This window comes from Erithacus rubecula (assembly GCF_903797595.1).
Source record: "Erithacus rubecula genome assembly, chromosome: 20".
Lineage (NCBI taxonomy): Eukaryota > Metazoa > Chordata > Aves > Passeriformes > Muscicapidae > Erithacus > Erithacus rubecula.
This window is the reverse complement of record NC_136672.1, coordinates 4,790,262-4,805,767: the sequence shown is the minus strand read 5'-3', so window position 1 is coordinate 4,805,767 and position 15,506 is coordinate 4,790,262. Positions and strand designations below refer to the sequence as shown.

Here is a 15,506-nt window from a genome sequence, read left to right as displayed (position 1 = left end):
CCTCCCAGCTCCTCTCCACACCACCAGCAGCCTCTGGAGGCAGGGAGCTGCCTGTCCGCTCCAGTGCGCCCCAACAGATTCCCCCAGTTCCCCCAGCGTCAAATTATTGGGAAGCACTGGTCACCTACTCATTTTCCACTTGGAGCCAAAGAGGAAGGATGGACCCTTTGATCGCTCACTTAAACCCGCTGCTGATTAATTAGTCCAGCAGCGCCAGTTAGTGGAGCATCACATGATTTTGATTTGAGTTGATAACACGAGTGCTATAAATATCAAACGGGAGATGTGCAGGGAGGCGGATCAGCTGCTCTGATGTCCTCGGCTGCTCAGTGGTGACGAGCAAAGGCCATCCCTGGGGCTTCCCCCATTTATCCCCTCCCTGCAGATGGACACATGGATCCCTCTCCCAACTACTTCCTACCCACACAGCCCCAAAGGCAGCTGAGAAAAGCCAAACCAAACAGCAGCCCAGGGTGGCTTTGTACCCTGTTTGTCAGCCTGCCACTGTCACACCAGGACCCACATTCCCAGCAGTGACACCATGTCTATGCTGCTGGATGCCACACCTGGGCTGGGTGCCAGCAGGAGCACTGGCTGAAGAGGAAGATTTAGACTCCATGATCTCAAAGGTCTTTTCCAACCCAAATGGTTCTCGGAGAAGCTGAGGGCAACATCCACACCGGAGTCTGCTCCAGCTCTCAGTGCTGGTGCCTAGCTGGGAGCTCCGAGACCCCAGGAATTGATTCCTCTCACCCCAACACACATTTTTGGGGATCCTGCTCTACACGTGGGTAATTTAAAAATCTAGCACAGCCCAGCATCACTGAGCTGCCAGCCCTGCTCCCCTGCCTCACTCCAGCCAGCACCGACAGCAGGAAACTGGGAGAGGGAGCCAGCGCATTTCATTACCAGCACACAGCAGACTGCAGGGTTTTAGTGCAGATAATAATTCAAAGTTCTCCCCGTGCAGATCCATAACCCGGCAGTCATTACACGCAGAGCTGCTGCCTGCATGCACGGCTCGTGGTTTTTTTCCCAGCGATTACTGCAGCAGAGGGTTTTGTAGGACAGTGCCGCAGTGGAGCGCTGGCAGGAGCTGGGCGACGATACAGCTCCCAGGGCAGGGTCTCTCCCAGTCCTACCCTGCCACAGATCCCAGCACACAGAAAGCCAGGAGAAACCCCAGCAGCTCTGACCCCGGGGGGAGAATCCAGAGGAAATGCAATGTTTAACTCCAAAATGCACGTGGTGCTGGGCAAGATGCAAGTCTGAAGCTCGTGCTGCCTGGCTGTGGGATTTGGGATGTGTGTTTGACACAGAGTCATGGTAGAGCACAGCAGTTAATGTTTTAACAGGAAGTTGTGCAGCTCACCCACAGCAGAAAACGTCCGTCTGTACATCCAGTCCACTCCCAGTTCTCCCAGCAGCCACTGGCACAAACTGTGTTTTGCTCCAAGAAGACAAAGCTACCAAAATCTTACTGGGCAAGCAGGACCCTCCATACCCATCCCAGATGAATCCCAGGGATGGGATCCCCTAGAATATCCTGGGAGGATATCCAGCCTGGGTAGCCACACACTGGTATCGCTGGACCTCACCTCCCTGGGACCACCAGGACTTTGCAGAAGCCCCACTGAGGCCCTCACTGCTCTGGGCACCCAGCTGCAGCTTCAAGTTTCCATTGCTGTGCCTCCTCATTCCCTCTCCCCTGGCCAGCTGGTCACCACTGCCACATCCAAACCTCCAATGGCTCTTCCTAGATCAACCTATTTTCACACCACGCATTTGCAAAGCTCCTTCTTCATTTATTTGGGATTTAAATGCCAATTTTCCCTTTTCAATCAGAACACTACAAGGCAGGAATCGCACAATCCCCAAATGCAGGGAAAGCACACTAGGGAGGAGCTCACCCTTGCAGGCTGAGACTGGACTCAGAGTCATCGGGATTTTAACTATTAACAAAAAATCCTACCCCATTCCCGCTCAAACTGGGAGTTGTCCTGAACCCCGTAGCCTTTACACGGGAGGGGCATGGGGATGAAGAGGATGGGTCCCTGCTCCTGCCCCTGGCATCGGGTTAGGGTCCCACTCCCAGGGTGAACGGATCTCAGATGGGAGGGCGGCGCTGGGAGAGCTTTGCTGGGGGAGTCAAAACAAGGGTTATAAGGGGGAACCCCCGGAGGGGGCAACAGGGACCCCAGGAAAGAGGAGATGGGGGGCTGGGAGGGCTCTGCTGAAGGAAGAGAGGAGCCTTGCAAAGGGAATAAAGGAGCCTGGCTGGGGGAAACGGGGCAGGGGGTCAAGGTGCAGCCTCCGCGGGAGGGGTGTCCCCAACAAGGGCACCCAGAGAAGGGTGGAGGCCCCTCTCTATGACCCCCCAACAATGAACCCCCTCTCCATGGCCCCATCTCAATGAGTCTCCTTAACGGAACCCGCAATACCCTCAATAGCGCCCCATTTACAGCTGCGCTCAATGACCGCCCCCCAAGCCGAGCCCCTCTCAATGAGCCCCTCCCGCTCCTCCTCAATGAACCTCCTCAATGGGCGTGACGTCACCAACGCCTCACGATGAAATCCCCACGCAGCCAATCAACGCCCGGCTCTCCCTTCTCCCTTCCGCCCGGCCCCGTCTCCACCAACTCCGGCCAATCGCGGCGCCGCCTGCAGCCAAAACACAGGCGCGGGCCAATGGGGAGGCGCCGGGGCAGCTGGAAGGTTCGAAGCCGGCGGTGGGCGGGGCGCGGGGCGCAACGGCAGCCAATCAGCGCGCGGGGGCGGGGCCGCGGTGCCCCCCGGCTCCCCCGGTGAAGCGCGGCGGGCGCGGCGGGCGCGGGGCGCTCCGGTCGGTGCGGGCCGGGGCCGGGACCGGCCCGCCATGTCCGTCAACATGGAAGAGCTACGGCACCAGGTGATGATCAACCAGTTCGTGCTGGCGGCGGGCTGCGCCGCCGACCAGGCCAAGCAGCTGCTGCAGGCGGCACACTGGCAGTTCGAGGTACGGGACGGGCCGCCGGCGGCACGGTCGGGATAACCCGCGCGCGAACCGGGGCGCCGCAGATGGCGATCCGCACGCCCGCCTGCCCGCAGAGCCGCGGGGCGGAAGGCGGTGCGGGTGGGTGGGGGCGGGCCTGTGCGGCCCCGGCCCACCGACACGCGTGGCCGGGTTTTGGGGGGTCCTGCCCGACCCCCCGGCACCCGCACCGGGCCGGGGGGGGGGCAGTCGGCCCCGGGCGCCGCCGGCTCTATTTATACCCGGGCCGTAACCCGAGCTGCGGCCCGGGCCCCGGCCCCTCCCTCGGGCTGCGATCTGGGGGTGCCGCTGGGGGAGCTGGGGGTCCCCTGGGGTTTGAGGGTCCCCTGGCTGGGCAGCCCCTGAGCGAGCAGGGGGCGCGATCTGCGGTGGGTCGGGTGAAGGGCAGCCCGTAGGCCTGGCGGGGCTGGGGGCACCCCCGGCTGCCCCCCGGGGCGGTCCCAGGGGTGGGGACCCTGCGGGGTGAGCGTTGGGGGGCCGTGTTTGCCTCCCCCTTTGTCTGGGGTGCGCTGGAGCTGACAGCTTGTCCCCCACAGACAGCCCTCAGCGCCTTCTTCCAGGAGACCAACATTCCCAGCAGCCACCACCCCCCCCAGATGGTAAGTGGGACCCCGGCCCCTTCCTCACCCCTGCACCACCCCATCCCCTCCCCATCGCCCCCAACCCCAAAACCACCATTAGACCCTTCGCAGCACCAGCCAACCCCCCATACCCCCCCACCCCTACAAGTACCACCTGCCCCCTCCCCCCCCCGACCAGCCCCCCCTCCCCAAGCCCCCCGAGGGGTGCAGCCCCCAGCCCTGGGAGCTGTCAGCTCCCTGCCAGCCATATTGCTGGGCGCCCGCAGGAACACGCAGCCGGAGAATGTAAACACGAGCTAAAATGTCTGCCAGGAAATAGTTTGTGTCGGCGAGCATCGCGCTGCAACTTGGGCTCCCCGGGCCGGGGGCCACGGCCGGGCCCCCCTTTCCCCCCACGCCACTTGACCTTGGCCGAGGGCACATCCCCTTGGCCGAAGGGAGGAAGTTGTTCCCCTCCGGGTGTTTTGTTTTGTGTTTCTAGGGGGGTTTTCTTTCTTGTTTTCCCTTCCCCCCCCATCCTCCAGTGTTGAGGGAACTGAACGGTGCCGCGCGGGGGGAAGGAGCCGATCTGGGTTAAACCGAATTTTCCCCCTTTTCTCCTTCCATGGGGATCGCCAGCCTGGCATTGCCGGCAGCAAACGCTCTTGTTTCCCTCGGAGAAAGTCGTTTTTGTCATCCAGCTCGCAGTAAAACCCCCTTCATTGCAGTTCCTCCCCACCCCGCTCGTTTCCCTGCTGCCCCGGGCAGTTTGCAGAGGGTCTTCCCATGGAAGAGCCGCGTTCCTGGAGGGAGCAGGTAGATCCAGGCCTTGCTGTTTGCACCCCAAAAGCTTCATCGGGGCAATTCCTGCCGGGATGCAGAGCAGGGCTGGGGGAACCATCCCAGCCCCATCCCTGCACAGGGACCCACCCCGACCATGGCAGGCACCCCCTTCCCTCCCCCCCAGCACGGAGGGTCTGGAGCCACTCGGTTCTCCCCCTCCCCAACAACGTTTTCATGACACCGTGTGCTCCACATGTTGTCAAAATACCTTTTACCTTCTCCCCAGATACTCCTATTTGGGGGATTTTTGTGTAGTGTTTCCCTCCCGCTCCCCAGCATCCTGATTTGTGGAGCTTGAAATGCCCCACAGGGCTCGGGGCAGGTGTGAGATGAGGAGTTTTGTGCTTGCAGTTTCTATTTCTTTTTCAAGCGTCAGGGAACAAAGCTGCAAGCGTGGCTGTGGTTTGATGGGTGGGGATTCGTCCCTGTCACCCCCACACCATGGGGGGCTCCCCAAACTCCTGCAGATTCCAGCCTGTGGGGCCAGGACTCACCAGAGCTGTTTGTGGTGACCGACCCTCTGACAGCCAAGATGTGTTGGAGGAGGAGGAAGGCAATGATTGCAGGGAAATTATTTTTTTTAAATAAATATTTCGAATTAATCTGGCAAATATCACCCCAGAAGCTCAGATCTGTGTCCATCATCAATCCAGGGCTGGCTGTTGTGGTGGTGGGTTTTTTCCAAAACAGAGCAAATTTAAGGTTTTTAGGGTTTTTTGGTTTGTTGTTTTTCTTTGGTTTTGGTTTTTTTTTTCAACAAGTATCTTTTCAGATACTGCCACATGTATAGGTTAATTTAAAAAGCAAAAGCTGGGTTTGCACCACTTCACGCTGAGCTCTGAAATGAGTTCTGTGGAGGAATATCCCTGGTTGACTACAAACTTGTTCAGTGCCAGCCAGGCTGTAACTGCATTTTTGGGGTTCCCCAGCTCCACAGGCTGATGGGAGCCAGCTGCTACTTCTCTCAGGTTTGGGGAGCACCCCAACTTCAGGGGTCTGGGCCCCCCACAAGGGTTTGGCTGCTGCTCCTTTGATCACTAAGGGTGGCTGGGATGGGGATGAGGAGGAACCTGTGAGAGGGATTTAGGTGTTGGCCTGTGCTGGGGAGCAGCAGGGGCTGCTGAGCACCAGGCAGGGGCAAATCCTGGGGTAAATCCCAGGAAGGGGCAGATCAAGCAGCTATTCCCCACCAGAACATCTCAATCCCTCATTGCTAAAGGCAGCAGACACTGTCCAAGCCCCTTAACTCTGCTCAAAGTCCCCACAAGGAGCTGTGGCTCCAGAAGGGCAAGAGGGATTTAGGATGGATTTAACCTAGAGGGGTGAAGTCTCCCTGTGCATGGAGCCCCCTGTCCAGGCATCCCCCTGCCCACAGGCCCTTCCCTGTGTGTGCAGCCTTATAGGGAATTTGTATGCACACCCCACTCCCCCTTTTAGCACCTCTCCAGTTCTCAGTTCAGCAAGTTGTTTGCTGATTTGGGTCCCTGTACCAGTCCCTGAGCCTCAGTGCTGGGCTGGGTCCTCCTTGGTGGATTTTTCCTCTGCTGGAAAAAGGAACGGATCCATCACTGTCCTGGTGCTAAATTTAGCTGAGTACCAAGAAGGCAGGGGCTGTACCAGGAACTGGGGGGGCCCTGCTTGCATTCTGCTTGCTCTGCCATAATGGGGTGTAAGGGGAAGAGGGTGAGGAAACTGGATGAAAGGGGGTCCAGGTAGGACCCCAGCACCCTCCCTACCCACCATGCTGGACCCCTTTGTGTCAAACCTGCCTCATCCATGGGCTTTGAGCATCTGGGATGGTCCAAAACATCCTTCCCAAATTTGCTGGAGCCTTTCTCAGGCACCCCACACCTTTAGGGGGGAGCCACGCAGACCCTTGGGGCCACACCAGCCCTGGGATCTACCAGGATCCTCAGCAATGGGTCTGGCTGTTGTGGGTGGGTTGGGACCCCCAAAACCCCCTGTGCCTGAGCTGGGTGGGTTGGCACACCCATACCCCCCTGGTGCCTGAGCTGGGTGGATTGGGACCCCCACACCCCCATGTCTGAGCTGGGTGGGTTGGCACCCCCACAGCCCCTGCCCTGCTGGGTGGGTTGGCACCCCCACCCCCTGCCCTGCTGGGTGGGTTGGCACCCCCACCCCCTGCCCTGCTGGGTGGGTTGGCACCCCCACCCCCTGCCCTGCTGACAGCCCGTTCTCTGTGCCCTGCAGATGTGCACCCCCAGCAACACGCCGGCCACGCCGCCCAACTTCCCGGACGCGCTGGCCATGTTCTCCAAGCTGCGCACCTCGGAGAGCCTGCAGAGCAGCAACAGCCCCATCCCCTCCATGGCCTGCTCCCCCCCGGGCAGCTTCAGCCCCTTCTGGGCCTCCTCGCCCCCCAGCCACCAGCCCGCCTGGCTGCCCCCCTCCTCGCCCACCACCCACGGCCTCCACCACCACCTGCACCACCCGCAGCCCTCCTGGCCCCCCACCCCCCCGCCCCCCGCCCCCCCACAGAAAGCCGTGGCCACCATGGATGGTCAGAGATAAGGCTGGGGCTGGTGGAGGGCTGGGGGGTCAGGGGGGGCCGGGCCGGGGCGTTGGGAGCAGGGGCTCGCCGAGAAACGCACTGGAATCATTTTCTAGGTTTTATTATTATTTTTAAGGGGGGGAGCACATGCTGCCATGGAGGGCACTGACCCATGAGAGCCTCTGGCTGCTCTCTACTCCCCTCCCCATTTTTTTTAAAAATATATAACTATAATATATAAATATATCTAATGTATATAAATCCAGAGAGAAGGTGTAGCAGTGTGGAGGCAGCTGCTGGGTGTCTGGGGGGTTTTCCCTACGGCTCTAACCTCACCCAGCCTCTCTACATCAGGGCAGGAGAGGGAAGGGGAGGACAGGAATAACCTGAATGAATGGATGGAGGTGTTGGCACCCCAGATCATGGCCACACAGACACAGAGCCACGGACACCCTCCCCAGCTCTGGCTTCCCTGGGCGCTTGTTGCAGTGCCCAGAGCAAATGCAGCTCTCTGGCTCCCGAAATTCAGCCTGGCTTCTTGCACAGACCCCCCCTGGACTTGCCCCCAACCCTGTCCTCCCTCCCTCAGCACCCCCAGGGCCTGGGGGTTTGTCAAAGTGATGTCCCCCTGTCCCTGTGACCGCCCTATGTGGCGCTTCCCCAGGCAGAGGGGAGCTGGGGGTTTTTTAGTTTTCAAATCAATGTTGCTTAAAAAAAACGAACAGAAAAACAAACAAAAAAAAAAAAAAAAAAAAAAAAAAAAGACCCAGCAAAAAACAGGTTGAAGGTTTTTTATTAATTTAAAAAATAATAAAAATTTAAAAAAAAATCACTTTTTTAACACCAGCTATCCCTGCCTTTTCTCTCTTCTGGGTGGGTGTAGCTGAAAATGAAGGTGACTCCTGTGTGAGGCAGCATCACCACTGGGGATTTGAGTCCATGCTCTGCCTCCACAAGCCACCACTGCTGTCCTCAAAGAGGAGGGGTCAGAGGGAAGGGAAGACCCAGGGCCATGGGGGTGCTGTGCTAGTACAGAGAGGAGCCCCCTGTGCCCGGGGGTGCAGCTGACACCCCTGTCTGTCCCCTCACAAAATCTCACAGCTTGCAAAAACCCTCCAGCCCCATCACCCACCCAGCAATGAGCCCCTCCAGGCCTCAGCACTGTGGGGACACTGGGGGAGGGGATGATGTCCCCCTCTGCAGAAGGGTCACCTGGTCACTGTGTTCACACAACAAACACCTGGGGTAAAACCCCCAAAGTGGGAACACAGCAGCTCTGGGAATGCCAGGAAAGACAGGGAAGCTCAAGGCAATCCAAACTTCCTGTAGGCATGGGGAGGTCCTTGGGATGGTACAAACTCCAAGGAGAAAAGGCAAAAAAAATCCCCCTTCTGGGATTACTTACCTGCTCCAAAAATCACCCCAGGCTGGGGGTGTGTTCAGGGGGTACAAGGGGTGGGGTGTTTATAGGGTGCATCCTGGGGACAGGGGGCTGGTGAGCACCAAAGAGGTGACCCCAGCTGGGCCATGTCCTGCAAACTGGTCCCAAAAATGTTTGTTTTTAAGCCACTGAACCCCAGCAGAGTGCAGGATGGTTCTTTGTTGGCTCTGTTCTGGTGCCCAGTGGTTTGCTCAGTGTTCCCAGTTATCTTAAAGGAGGTGGCACTGGGGGGATCCCAGACCCTGCTGTGTCCACCTCAGTACCCTCAAAGTGGTTTTGAGCACCTGGTTTTCCCCTGAAAAACCAAACCCAGCAGGGAGAACATTCCAGGGGGAACTCACTGGGAACTAAGATGTCTGTGGAGTACAGTGGAGCAGACAGGGATGGAGGATGGGGTCGGGAAAGGTACAGGGACATCCACCAGGAGGGCAGGGCAGCCCCCAGGGGATGTCCCCCATAAGCTCTGGGTCACCCCAGGTTCCTCTGGGATTCCCCTCAGCGTTTCTCACCCTCCCACTCACTGAGAGGTGCCACCAGCTCTGTGTCCCCCCAGGAAGTGTCACTGCCTGTGCACACAGCCATGTGTCCCCAGCTGTGGCACCCCTCGGTCCCCCGGTGCTGCTCCCTGCCCTGTATCCCCCCTCCTGACACAGCTTGTGTTCAGTCTCAGCACCCACTGGGGCTTCCTCCCATCCACAGTGAGGGGTGGGTGGCACAGGGGCCTGGGGAGAAGCAGCCCCAAGCCTTGGGGGTGGCACAAGGGAAAGGAAGGGACGTGTCACTCTCCAGGGGTTGTGGTGCATTGGGTGGAGGTGGGGAGCAGAGGGATTTGTGCCTTCAATCAGTGATAGTGCTTCCAAGAAGGATGAGGGGGTGACAGAGGGGGTCTCTTCACCTGGAGATGGGGAAGGCAGCTCAGTGAATGCTCATCCCAGGGGTAAGTGACAGCAAACCAGTGGCTTGGGGTGGGATTTGCTTTTGGCATCAGACTCTGTTCTGCTGCTGCCCTTCCCACTGATACCTCCATTTTCTTCTCCAGCAACAAATGAGCTGCTCCTGCTGCTGTCCCAGACCCTTTGGGGGCCACAGGCTCCCCTGGCAGGGCACAAGTGGGGCTGGTGGGGGCCAGGGGTGCAGGACACCAGGGGGCTGACACAGGCCCTGGGAGGGGGTTCACAGGGGCTGCTCTCAGATGAGGGATGCTGCCAGCCTTTCCTTGTGCTCGAAGAGAAGATCCTGCTCCACTCAGGAGGCAGAGCTGCTCATCTCCCTTTATTTCTGCAGGCTGGAGTTGGTGCTCAGGCCAGCCCTAGGGGGTCCGGCCCCGGTACAAGAGTCCATCCTTGCCCATCAGCTCACACACACCAGGCTGGGGAGGAGGAGATGGGCTGGCTGCCACACTGGGCTGCATTCAGCATCCCCAAGCCATCCTCTCCCCCCAGCTCCTCCTGGACAAACTGAGGCATAGATCCTCCCCCAGATGCTCAGCATCACCCTCTCAGCTTGGTGCCTGCTGTCTGTATCCCCACCTTGCCCATCCCTACCTTGTTGGGGTCTGGCAGGAGGGGCTCCATGGGCTGCACGGGATAGGTGGTGGTGTGTTTGCCCCCAGAGTACAGCGGTGATCTGCGGGAATAGCCTGGGGGTGCCAGGTCCCTGGGGGACAGGACACAGGGCTGCTCAGTGCCCAGCTCTGTGGCACCCTCTGCTTCACCCTGCTATGCCAGGGAGGGGTCAGGGGGTGCTCCCCCTCCTCCAGCTGCTGCAGAAGCCCTACAGGATCTGCCCTTTCCTCACAGCCCCAAGAGCTGCCCATGGCCATGACAGGTCCTAGTGCCCATTGCAGGGGACACCAGGAGGCAGGAGCAGGGCTCTCCCAGCTCCAGCACTTGATTTTTGGGAACTCCTTTCAGGGGAGGCAAGAAGTCCCCACCAAACCTGAGTTCGGGGCTCGACAGGACAGCACAGAGAACCGTAAAACCCTCTGACCTGAGGCAAGCCCAGCTGACCCTTTGCAGCCCCTCTCTGCCCAGACACCTCCAGCCCTTCCCCCCCAGCCAGCAGGAGCTGTCCTTGCTGGGCCCCAGGGATGGGTCCCCATTCCCTACCTGCGCCTTGGTACCGGAACACAGGGGTGCCGCTGGAAAGCGCGGGGCAGCTGCCCAGAGAAGCTGGGGGACTGTGGCAGCGAGGATGTCACCATCTGAGGGTGTCTGGGGAGGGTGACAAGGGCCACAGATGGGTGACAGGGGCCAGAAGAGCCAGCCCTGACACTGCAGGGCACTGCCAGCACCCATCTGCTGCTGTCCCACCCCCTGTGCACTGGTGCTGGTGCCACTCTGGCCAGACAACTGCACAAGTGGGTCACAAGGTGAGTACTTGGAAGAGAGCACCTTTAGGAGCATCCTAAAACAGGGAGAAAAGTGCTGAGCAGGCTCCTGGGAGACACAGCCCTGACTATGCAGGCAGAGCCAAGTGCTGGGCACGGCACTGCAGGGAGTTCTGGCATTTTCAGGGGAATTGTGGGGTGCTGAGCATGGATTCTCTACCACCACCACAGCACAGTCCAACCCACTGGCTGGCTACAAAACTAAGGAGGTGCCATGGGAGAAATGGGTTATTTGTGGAGTCCTACCTGGGAAAAAGCTCCAGCTCGTGTTAGACAATGATGAATACACAGAGGTAAGCTCCCAAAACCCACTGCTGTGGGAATTTCTCCCAGGGGCATCCCAGTCCCAATGGGAACGGGTGGCAAGGTCAAAGTAGGGGGGTTCCTGTATCCCTTGCTGGGCTGGGATGCTCCCAGCCTGGGACATACTGGTCCCACTGGTGCCTCCAAAATGTGGTGGCTGCTTGTGACTGCCCAGGACACACAGGGATGGGAGGCTCCCACACCTGCCATCCCAACCTGCCCTCACACCTGAGTCCTTGCTAGGTCAGCACCCAGGACTCCCCTGTGCTCTCCTAGGAGGACAGGTCATGACCTGGCTCTGGCACTGCATGTCCCAGCCCTGCCAGGGGACAAGCCACTGTCCCCCACCCTTGCCACAAAAGCATTTGCACCTACAGTCCAGCTTCAGCTGGGAATGGCTCCATCCTGGAGCTGCCTCCTCTGCATGCCTCCTTGGACGCCAGTGGGAGGAAATCATAAGCAGCATCCCCACAGTTCCATCAGTGGAAAATTGGATCCAATGCCAGGGCACCACACGGGCCCAGCTGGAGGGAACAGGACCAGTGCTGTCCCCAAAGCCATTGCTGTCCCTATGGCACTCACCTGCTAGTCCCAGCCACACTCTTGTCTGGGATCCAGAGTTTCTGGGATCCTGGGGGGCCTCGCATTGGCTGCCCCCGCTGGACTGGGATGTGGGTGGCAGGGGCTCCTGGATGCATTCCTGAGGCAGTGAAACCACTATCCAAACCTTTTTTCTGAACGCCAGGAGGAGCCTGAGCAAGCAGAGCAGTGTTTCAGCCCCAGCTCTTGCCCCCAAAACTCCACCCCTTTCCCTCAAGCCACTGTGAGCTTGGTCTAAGGGCAGCAAGATGGGGGTGCAGCACTCAAAGGAGGGGGTGTCTCGGGGGGAGCACCCAGGGGGCTGGGAAGAGCCTCTACCTTGAAGAAGCTTGTCTTGCTCTCTCCATCCTTGATCTCTCCCATACTGGTCATCTCAGGGGAACCATCCAGGAGGCTGGGAAAAGCCTCTACCTTAGACATGCTCATCTTGATCTTTTCATCCATGTCTCTATCCATGATCTCTCCCACATCAATCATCCCAGGAGGAACATCCAGGTCGCTGGGAAGAGTGTCTGCCTTAGATACCCTTATCTTCATCTCTTCATCCATGATCTCTCCCACACCAATCATCTCAGGACGAACATCCAGGTCACTGGGAAGAGTCTCTGCCTTGGAAGTACTCATCTTGACCTCTCCATCCTTGATCTGTCCCATGTCATCCTGTCCTGTGTCACCTAACTGCACCTTTCGTCTCACCTTCTGCTGTCCCCCATTCCGTCCCATGTCACTCTGTCCCACGTCCTGTCCTGTGTCCGCTCCCATGCCCCTCCGTTCCGTGTCAGTCCGTCCCACGTCACTCTGTCCCACATCCTTCTGTCCCGTGTCCCGTCCCGTGTCCTGTCTCGTGTCATTTGCCTCAGAGACCGGCTGGCCGCTCGCATTTGGCTCCAGCAAACCCTTCCCTCTGCTGGATGTCTTGCCCTTGGGGGGCAGGGGGCTGACGGGCCGCGTGTCCCCGAGCCGTGACACGGATCTATCCACCAGGGTAACTGGAACAAGAGATCAGAGGGTCCTCAGGGTCAGGGCTGGGGAAACAGCCAGCAGCCTGCAGCCCCCTGTGCCCTCCCACCCTGCCAGTCCCTCCCCAGCTGGGGCCAGAGGTACTTTCATTGCCGATGACAATCAGGTCTTCGTCATCCAACAGCCGTGACTGGGCAGAGAGAGTATCCATGTCCCGAGAGCCTTTTTTGGGCTGGAGCATTTCGGTCATGGAAGACTGGGAAGAAGAAGATGGACTGACTACCACACCAGGCTGCATTCAGCATCCCCAAGCCAGCCTCCCAACCCAGCTCTTCCTGGGGAAACTGAGGCATGGATCCCCTCTGGATGCTCAGCATCATCCTCCCACCCTCAGTTTCCTCTCAGCATCTCCTCTTGAGGCTGAACATTCTCAGCTATGTCAGCCTTTCTCCAGCACAGAGCTGCTCCATCCCCAGATCATCTCTCCACAGGGCCCCTCCAGGAGCTCCGTGTCTGTCTCATCCCACAACTGGGCACTGCTCCAGGGGAGGCCTCGCCGGGGCTGAGCAGAGGGGCAGCTTCACTCCCTGACCTGCTGCAAATGCTCCTCCTAACGCTCCCCGGGACACCAGAGCCCTTCTGTCCCTCGGGCACGGTGCTGGTCACGGGCAGCTCATTGTCCACCAGGAGCCAGAGCTGCTTCCCCACAGAGCTGCTTTTCCAGCGCTCAGTCCCTGTGCTGTGCTGGGGCTGTTCCTCCGCAGGTGAAGGGCCCCGCACTCGCCTTTGTCACCTTCAAAATGTTCCTCCCCAGCCAGTTCAGCCCTTTGGGCACCTCCATGACCCTGGTTTTAGCAGCCAGCCCAGGGGATCAGCAAACACCCAACTGATGCCACCTAATACAGTGCAAGGCATTCTTCCCTCCAGCAATGGGATTCAGTATCCCAGCCTGCCCCATAGCATCCCTCTGCTGTCCCCCAGTCCTAGCAACCATTCCAGAGAGACCTGGAGGGCAGGGAGCCATGGTCCTGCCTGATGCTGAGCAAGGAGGGGCTGTGCTGGGATGTCAATGTAGCCAGGCCCCAGGAAGGTACCAGCTCCTGCTGTTTCACCCATCACCCTGAGCATGGCTCTTTTCTGAGCAGAAAACAAGCTGGGAGCAGTTAGGCCAGCTGAGGAGCTGCCCTGGCTCAGCCTATGCCAGGTCCTGCTCCCTGGATGGTGGGATGCAGAGGGGAGTCCTGAGCAACCTTGGCAGAGGTCTCAGGGTGCTCAGTGGCTGAAAGTGCAGAGGGCTGTGACCCTGCTCCACTGTCAGACCTCAGCCCCCTCTTCCTTCTCCTCCTCCTCCTTTCCTGCCCACCAGGAAGTCCTCCAGCACATCCCAGCACACTATGTTTCTAACCTCCTCTGGGGCTGAGGAGAGCACCAGCCTATTTTACAGCCTTTTTTTTTTTTTTCGGAAAGGAAGGCATCAGAGCCATCCATGTAACTGGGGGCAGGATGGGATCCAGAGGGATGTTGACCCCCACCCCCCCCACCCCACATTCTGGGGACCATGCCCTGATGTGATGGCCTGGAGCAGGCCCTGGGTGTGCTCAAGGACATACCACCATCTGGCTACGGAGCTCATCCATGTTCTAGAAGGTGCCGTGGAGTATGGCGAGGACAGGGACAGGAGCCACAACACAGGAGAAGGTTTGAAAAGGAACATTTGAAAATTAATTTGGACACCAGACAGAGGGCTATGCCAAAGTGGCTGTGGCTGTATTTCACAGGTGGACCTTTGTCTCCCCACCTTCCCAGGACCCAGGTTACTTTTTTTTCTGATGGCTGTTCAGTTCACAAATGCCCCAGCAGCCCTGAGAGAGGCAGTGACCTCTACCACCAGCCTGATCTGTGGGCAGTCGTGCCCTTCTGCCCTCCCTGGGACAGTGCTGGCAAAAGGAAAATGGGGGGCTCCAGGTGGGTTGGGATGAGCCCTTCACGCAACACCCCACAATTCCCCTGAACACCCCAGGACACCCTTCTCACTCCTCCCTCCTGGTGCCCTCCATGCTGGGAGCCTGCAAGGGCTGTAGGGCAGGGGTGGCAGGGCAGCACAGTGAGGGGCAGCTCACCGTGGCAAACTCCTCCTGCATCCTCTGCATGTCGTCCACCATGCGGGACTGCTCCACCTTCATCTCAGTCACCTCCTGACGGAGGTCCTGGCACAGAAGCCTGGCCTAGAGAGGGGGTGCTGGGGTGAGCCCAGGTCCTTTGCACCCACTGCATGAGCTGGGGGCAGTCCAGGGCCTTCAGCACATCCTCAGCAGCAGCAACATGAGGACATTCAGACTCCAGAGAAGGGGGTGGCTTGGGGGGAGCACCCAGGGCTGGGAAGAGCCTGTACCTCAGTGATTTCCTTTTCATTGGCTTCCACTCTCCTCAGTAACTCCTCGAGGAAAGCAGCAGAGAAAGGGCTTCTCTCAGACCCCTCCAGTGGCTCCCCGTTCCTCTGGACTGCCAGATCCCGCAGGCCCAGGTGCAAAAGCATCCCATTCAGGAGGTTGTACAGTTGCTCAAAGTCAACAGGTCCAGCTTTTGATGAGCCAAGGGCAATCTCCAGAATCTGGCCCAGAGTGATTGATGCCATTGCTGCTGACCTAACCAAAAGCACAGAACTGCCATGAACAGGAGCCTCTTGTGCTATTGCTCCAGAGAGGAGCAGGTAGGGTAGGAGGTGGTAAGAGGTGGCAGCAGGTGGTAGGAGGAGGCAGAGGAAGAAGAGGTGCACAGCCAGCAGACTCCTTCTTCGGTCTCCTCCTTGTTCTGGAGCCTGTGTCACTTGTGCCCTCTTTACAGTGTCCCCCTGTCCTGGCTAAGAG

The 15,506-nt window shown here is 58.9% G+C and overlaps 2 protein-coding genes across 3 annotated transcripts; one reads left to right on the top strand and one right to left on the bottom strand.

The window, feature by feature from the left end:
- The first annotated feature begins 2,748 nt into the window (after nucleotides 1-2,748).
- UBALD2 (UBA like domain containing 2) lies at nucleotides 2,749-7,792 on the top strand. The gene is made up of 3 exons (XM_079323742.1): nucleotides 2,749-2,995; nucleotides 3,568-3,630; nucleotides 6,646-7,792. The coding sequence occupies exons 1-3, from the start codon at nucleotides 2,876-2,878 to the stop codon at nucleotides 6,964-6,966; spliced, it is 504 nt and encodes a 167-aa protein (XP_079179868.1). The 5' UTR covers nucleotides 2,749-2,875; the 3' UTR covers nucleotides 6,967-7,792.
- A 1,373-nt stretch (nucleotides 7,793-9,165) lies between these two features.
- Nucleotides 9,166-12,505, bottom strand: LOC306810640 (uncharacterized protein). Of its 2 annotated transcripts, XM_079323467.1 has the most exons (6): nucleotides 12,418-12,427; nucleotides 11,998-12,324; nucleotides 11,662-11,831; nucleotides 10,496-10,600; nucleotides 9,932-10,043; nucleotides 9,166-9,756 (listed from the first exon to the last, which is right to left on the bottom strand). In XM_079323467.1, the coding sequence occupies exons 2-6, from the start codon at nucleotides 12,301-12,303 to the stop codon at nucleotides 9,697-9,699; spliced, it is 753 nt and encodes a 250-aa protein (XP_079179593.1). In that variant the 5' UTR covers nucleotides 12,304-12,324; nucleotides 12,418-12,427; the 3' UTR covers nucleotides 9,166-9,696. The 2 variants fall into 2 exon arrangements, with proteins under 2 accessions (XP_079179593.1, XP_079179592.1); XM_079323466.1 differs by having other exon boundaries at nucleotides 11,998-12,505.
- Nucleotides 12,506-15,506: the final 3,001 nt, after the last annotated feature.

What these genes read in the sequence shown, in the direction of transcription:
- UBALD2 (XM_079323742.1), top strand. Translation starts at nt 2,876, where the DNA reads ATGTCCGTCAACATGGAAGAGCTACGGCACCAGGTGATGATCAACCAG. An exon ending in CGGCACACTGGCAGTTCGAG is followed by an intron (nt 2,996 to 3,567) that starts GTACGGGACGGG and finishes TGTCCCCCACAG; the next exon opens with ACAGCCCTCAGCGCCTTCTT. An exon ending in GCCACCACCCCCCCCAGATG is followed by an intron (nt 3,631 to 6,645) that starts GTAAGTGGGACC and finishes TGTGCCCTGCAG; the next exon opens with ATGTGCACCCCCAGCAACAC.
- LOC306810640 (XM_079323466.1), bottom strand. Translation starts at nt 12,441, where the DNA reads ATGGGAGCGGACACAGGACAGGACGTGGGACAGAGTGACATGGGACGG. An exon ending in GCAAGACAAGCTTCTTCAAG is followed by an intron (nt 11,832 to 11,997) that starts GTAGAGGCTCTT and finishes CTGCTTGCTCAG; the next exon opens with GCTCCTCCTGGCGTTCAGAA. An exon ending in TCCTGCCAGACCCCAACAAG is followed by an intron (nt 9,757 to 9,931) that starts GTAGGGATGGGC and finishes CCTCCTCCCCAG; the next exon opens with CCTGGTGTGTGTGAGCTGAT.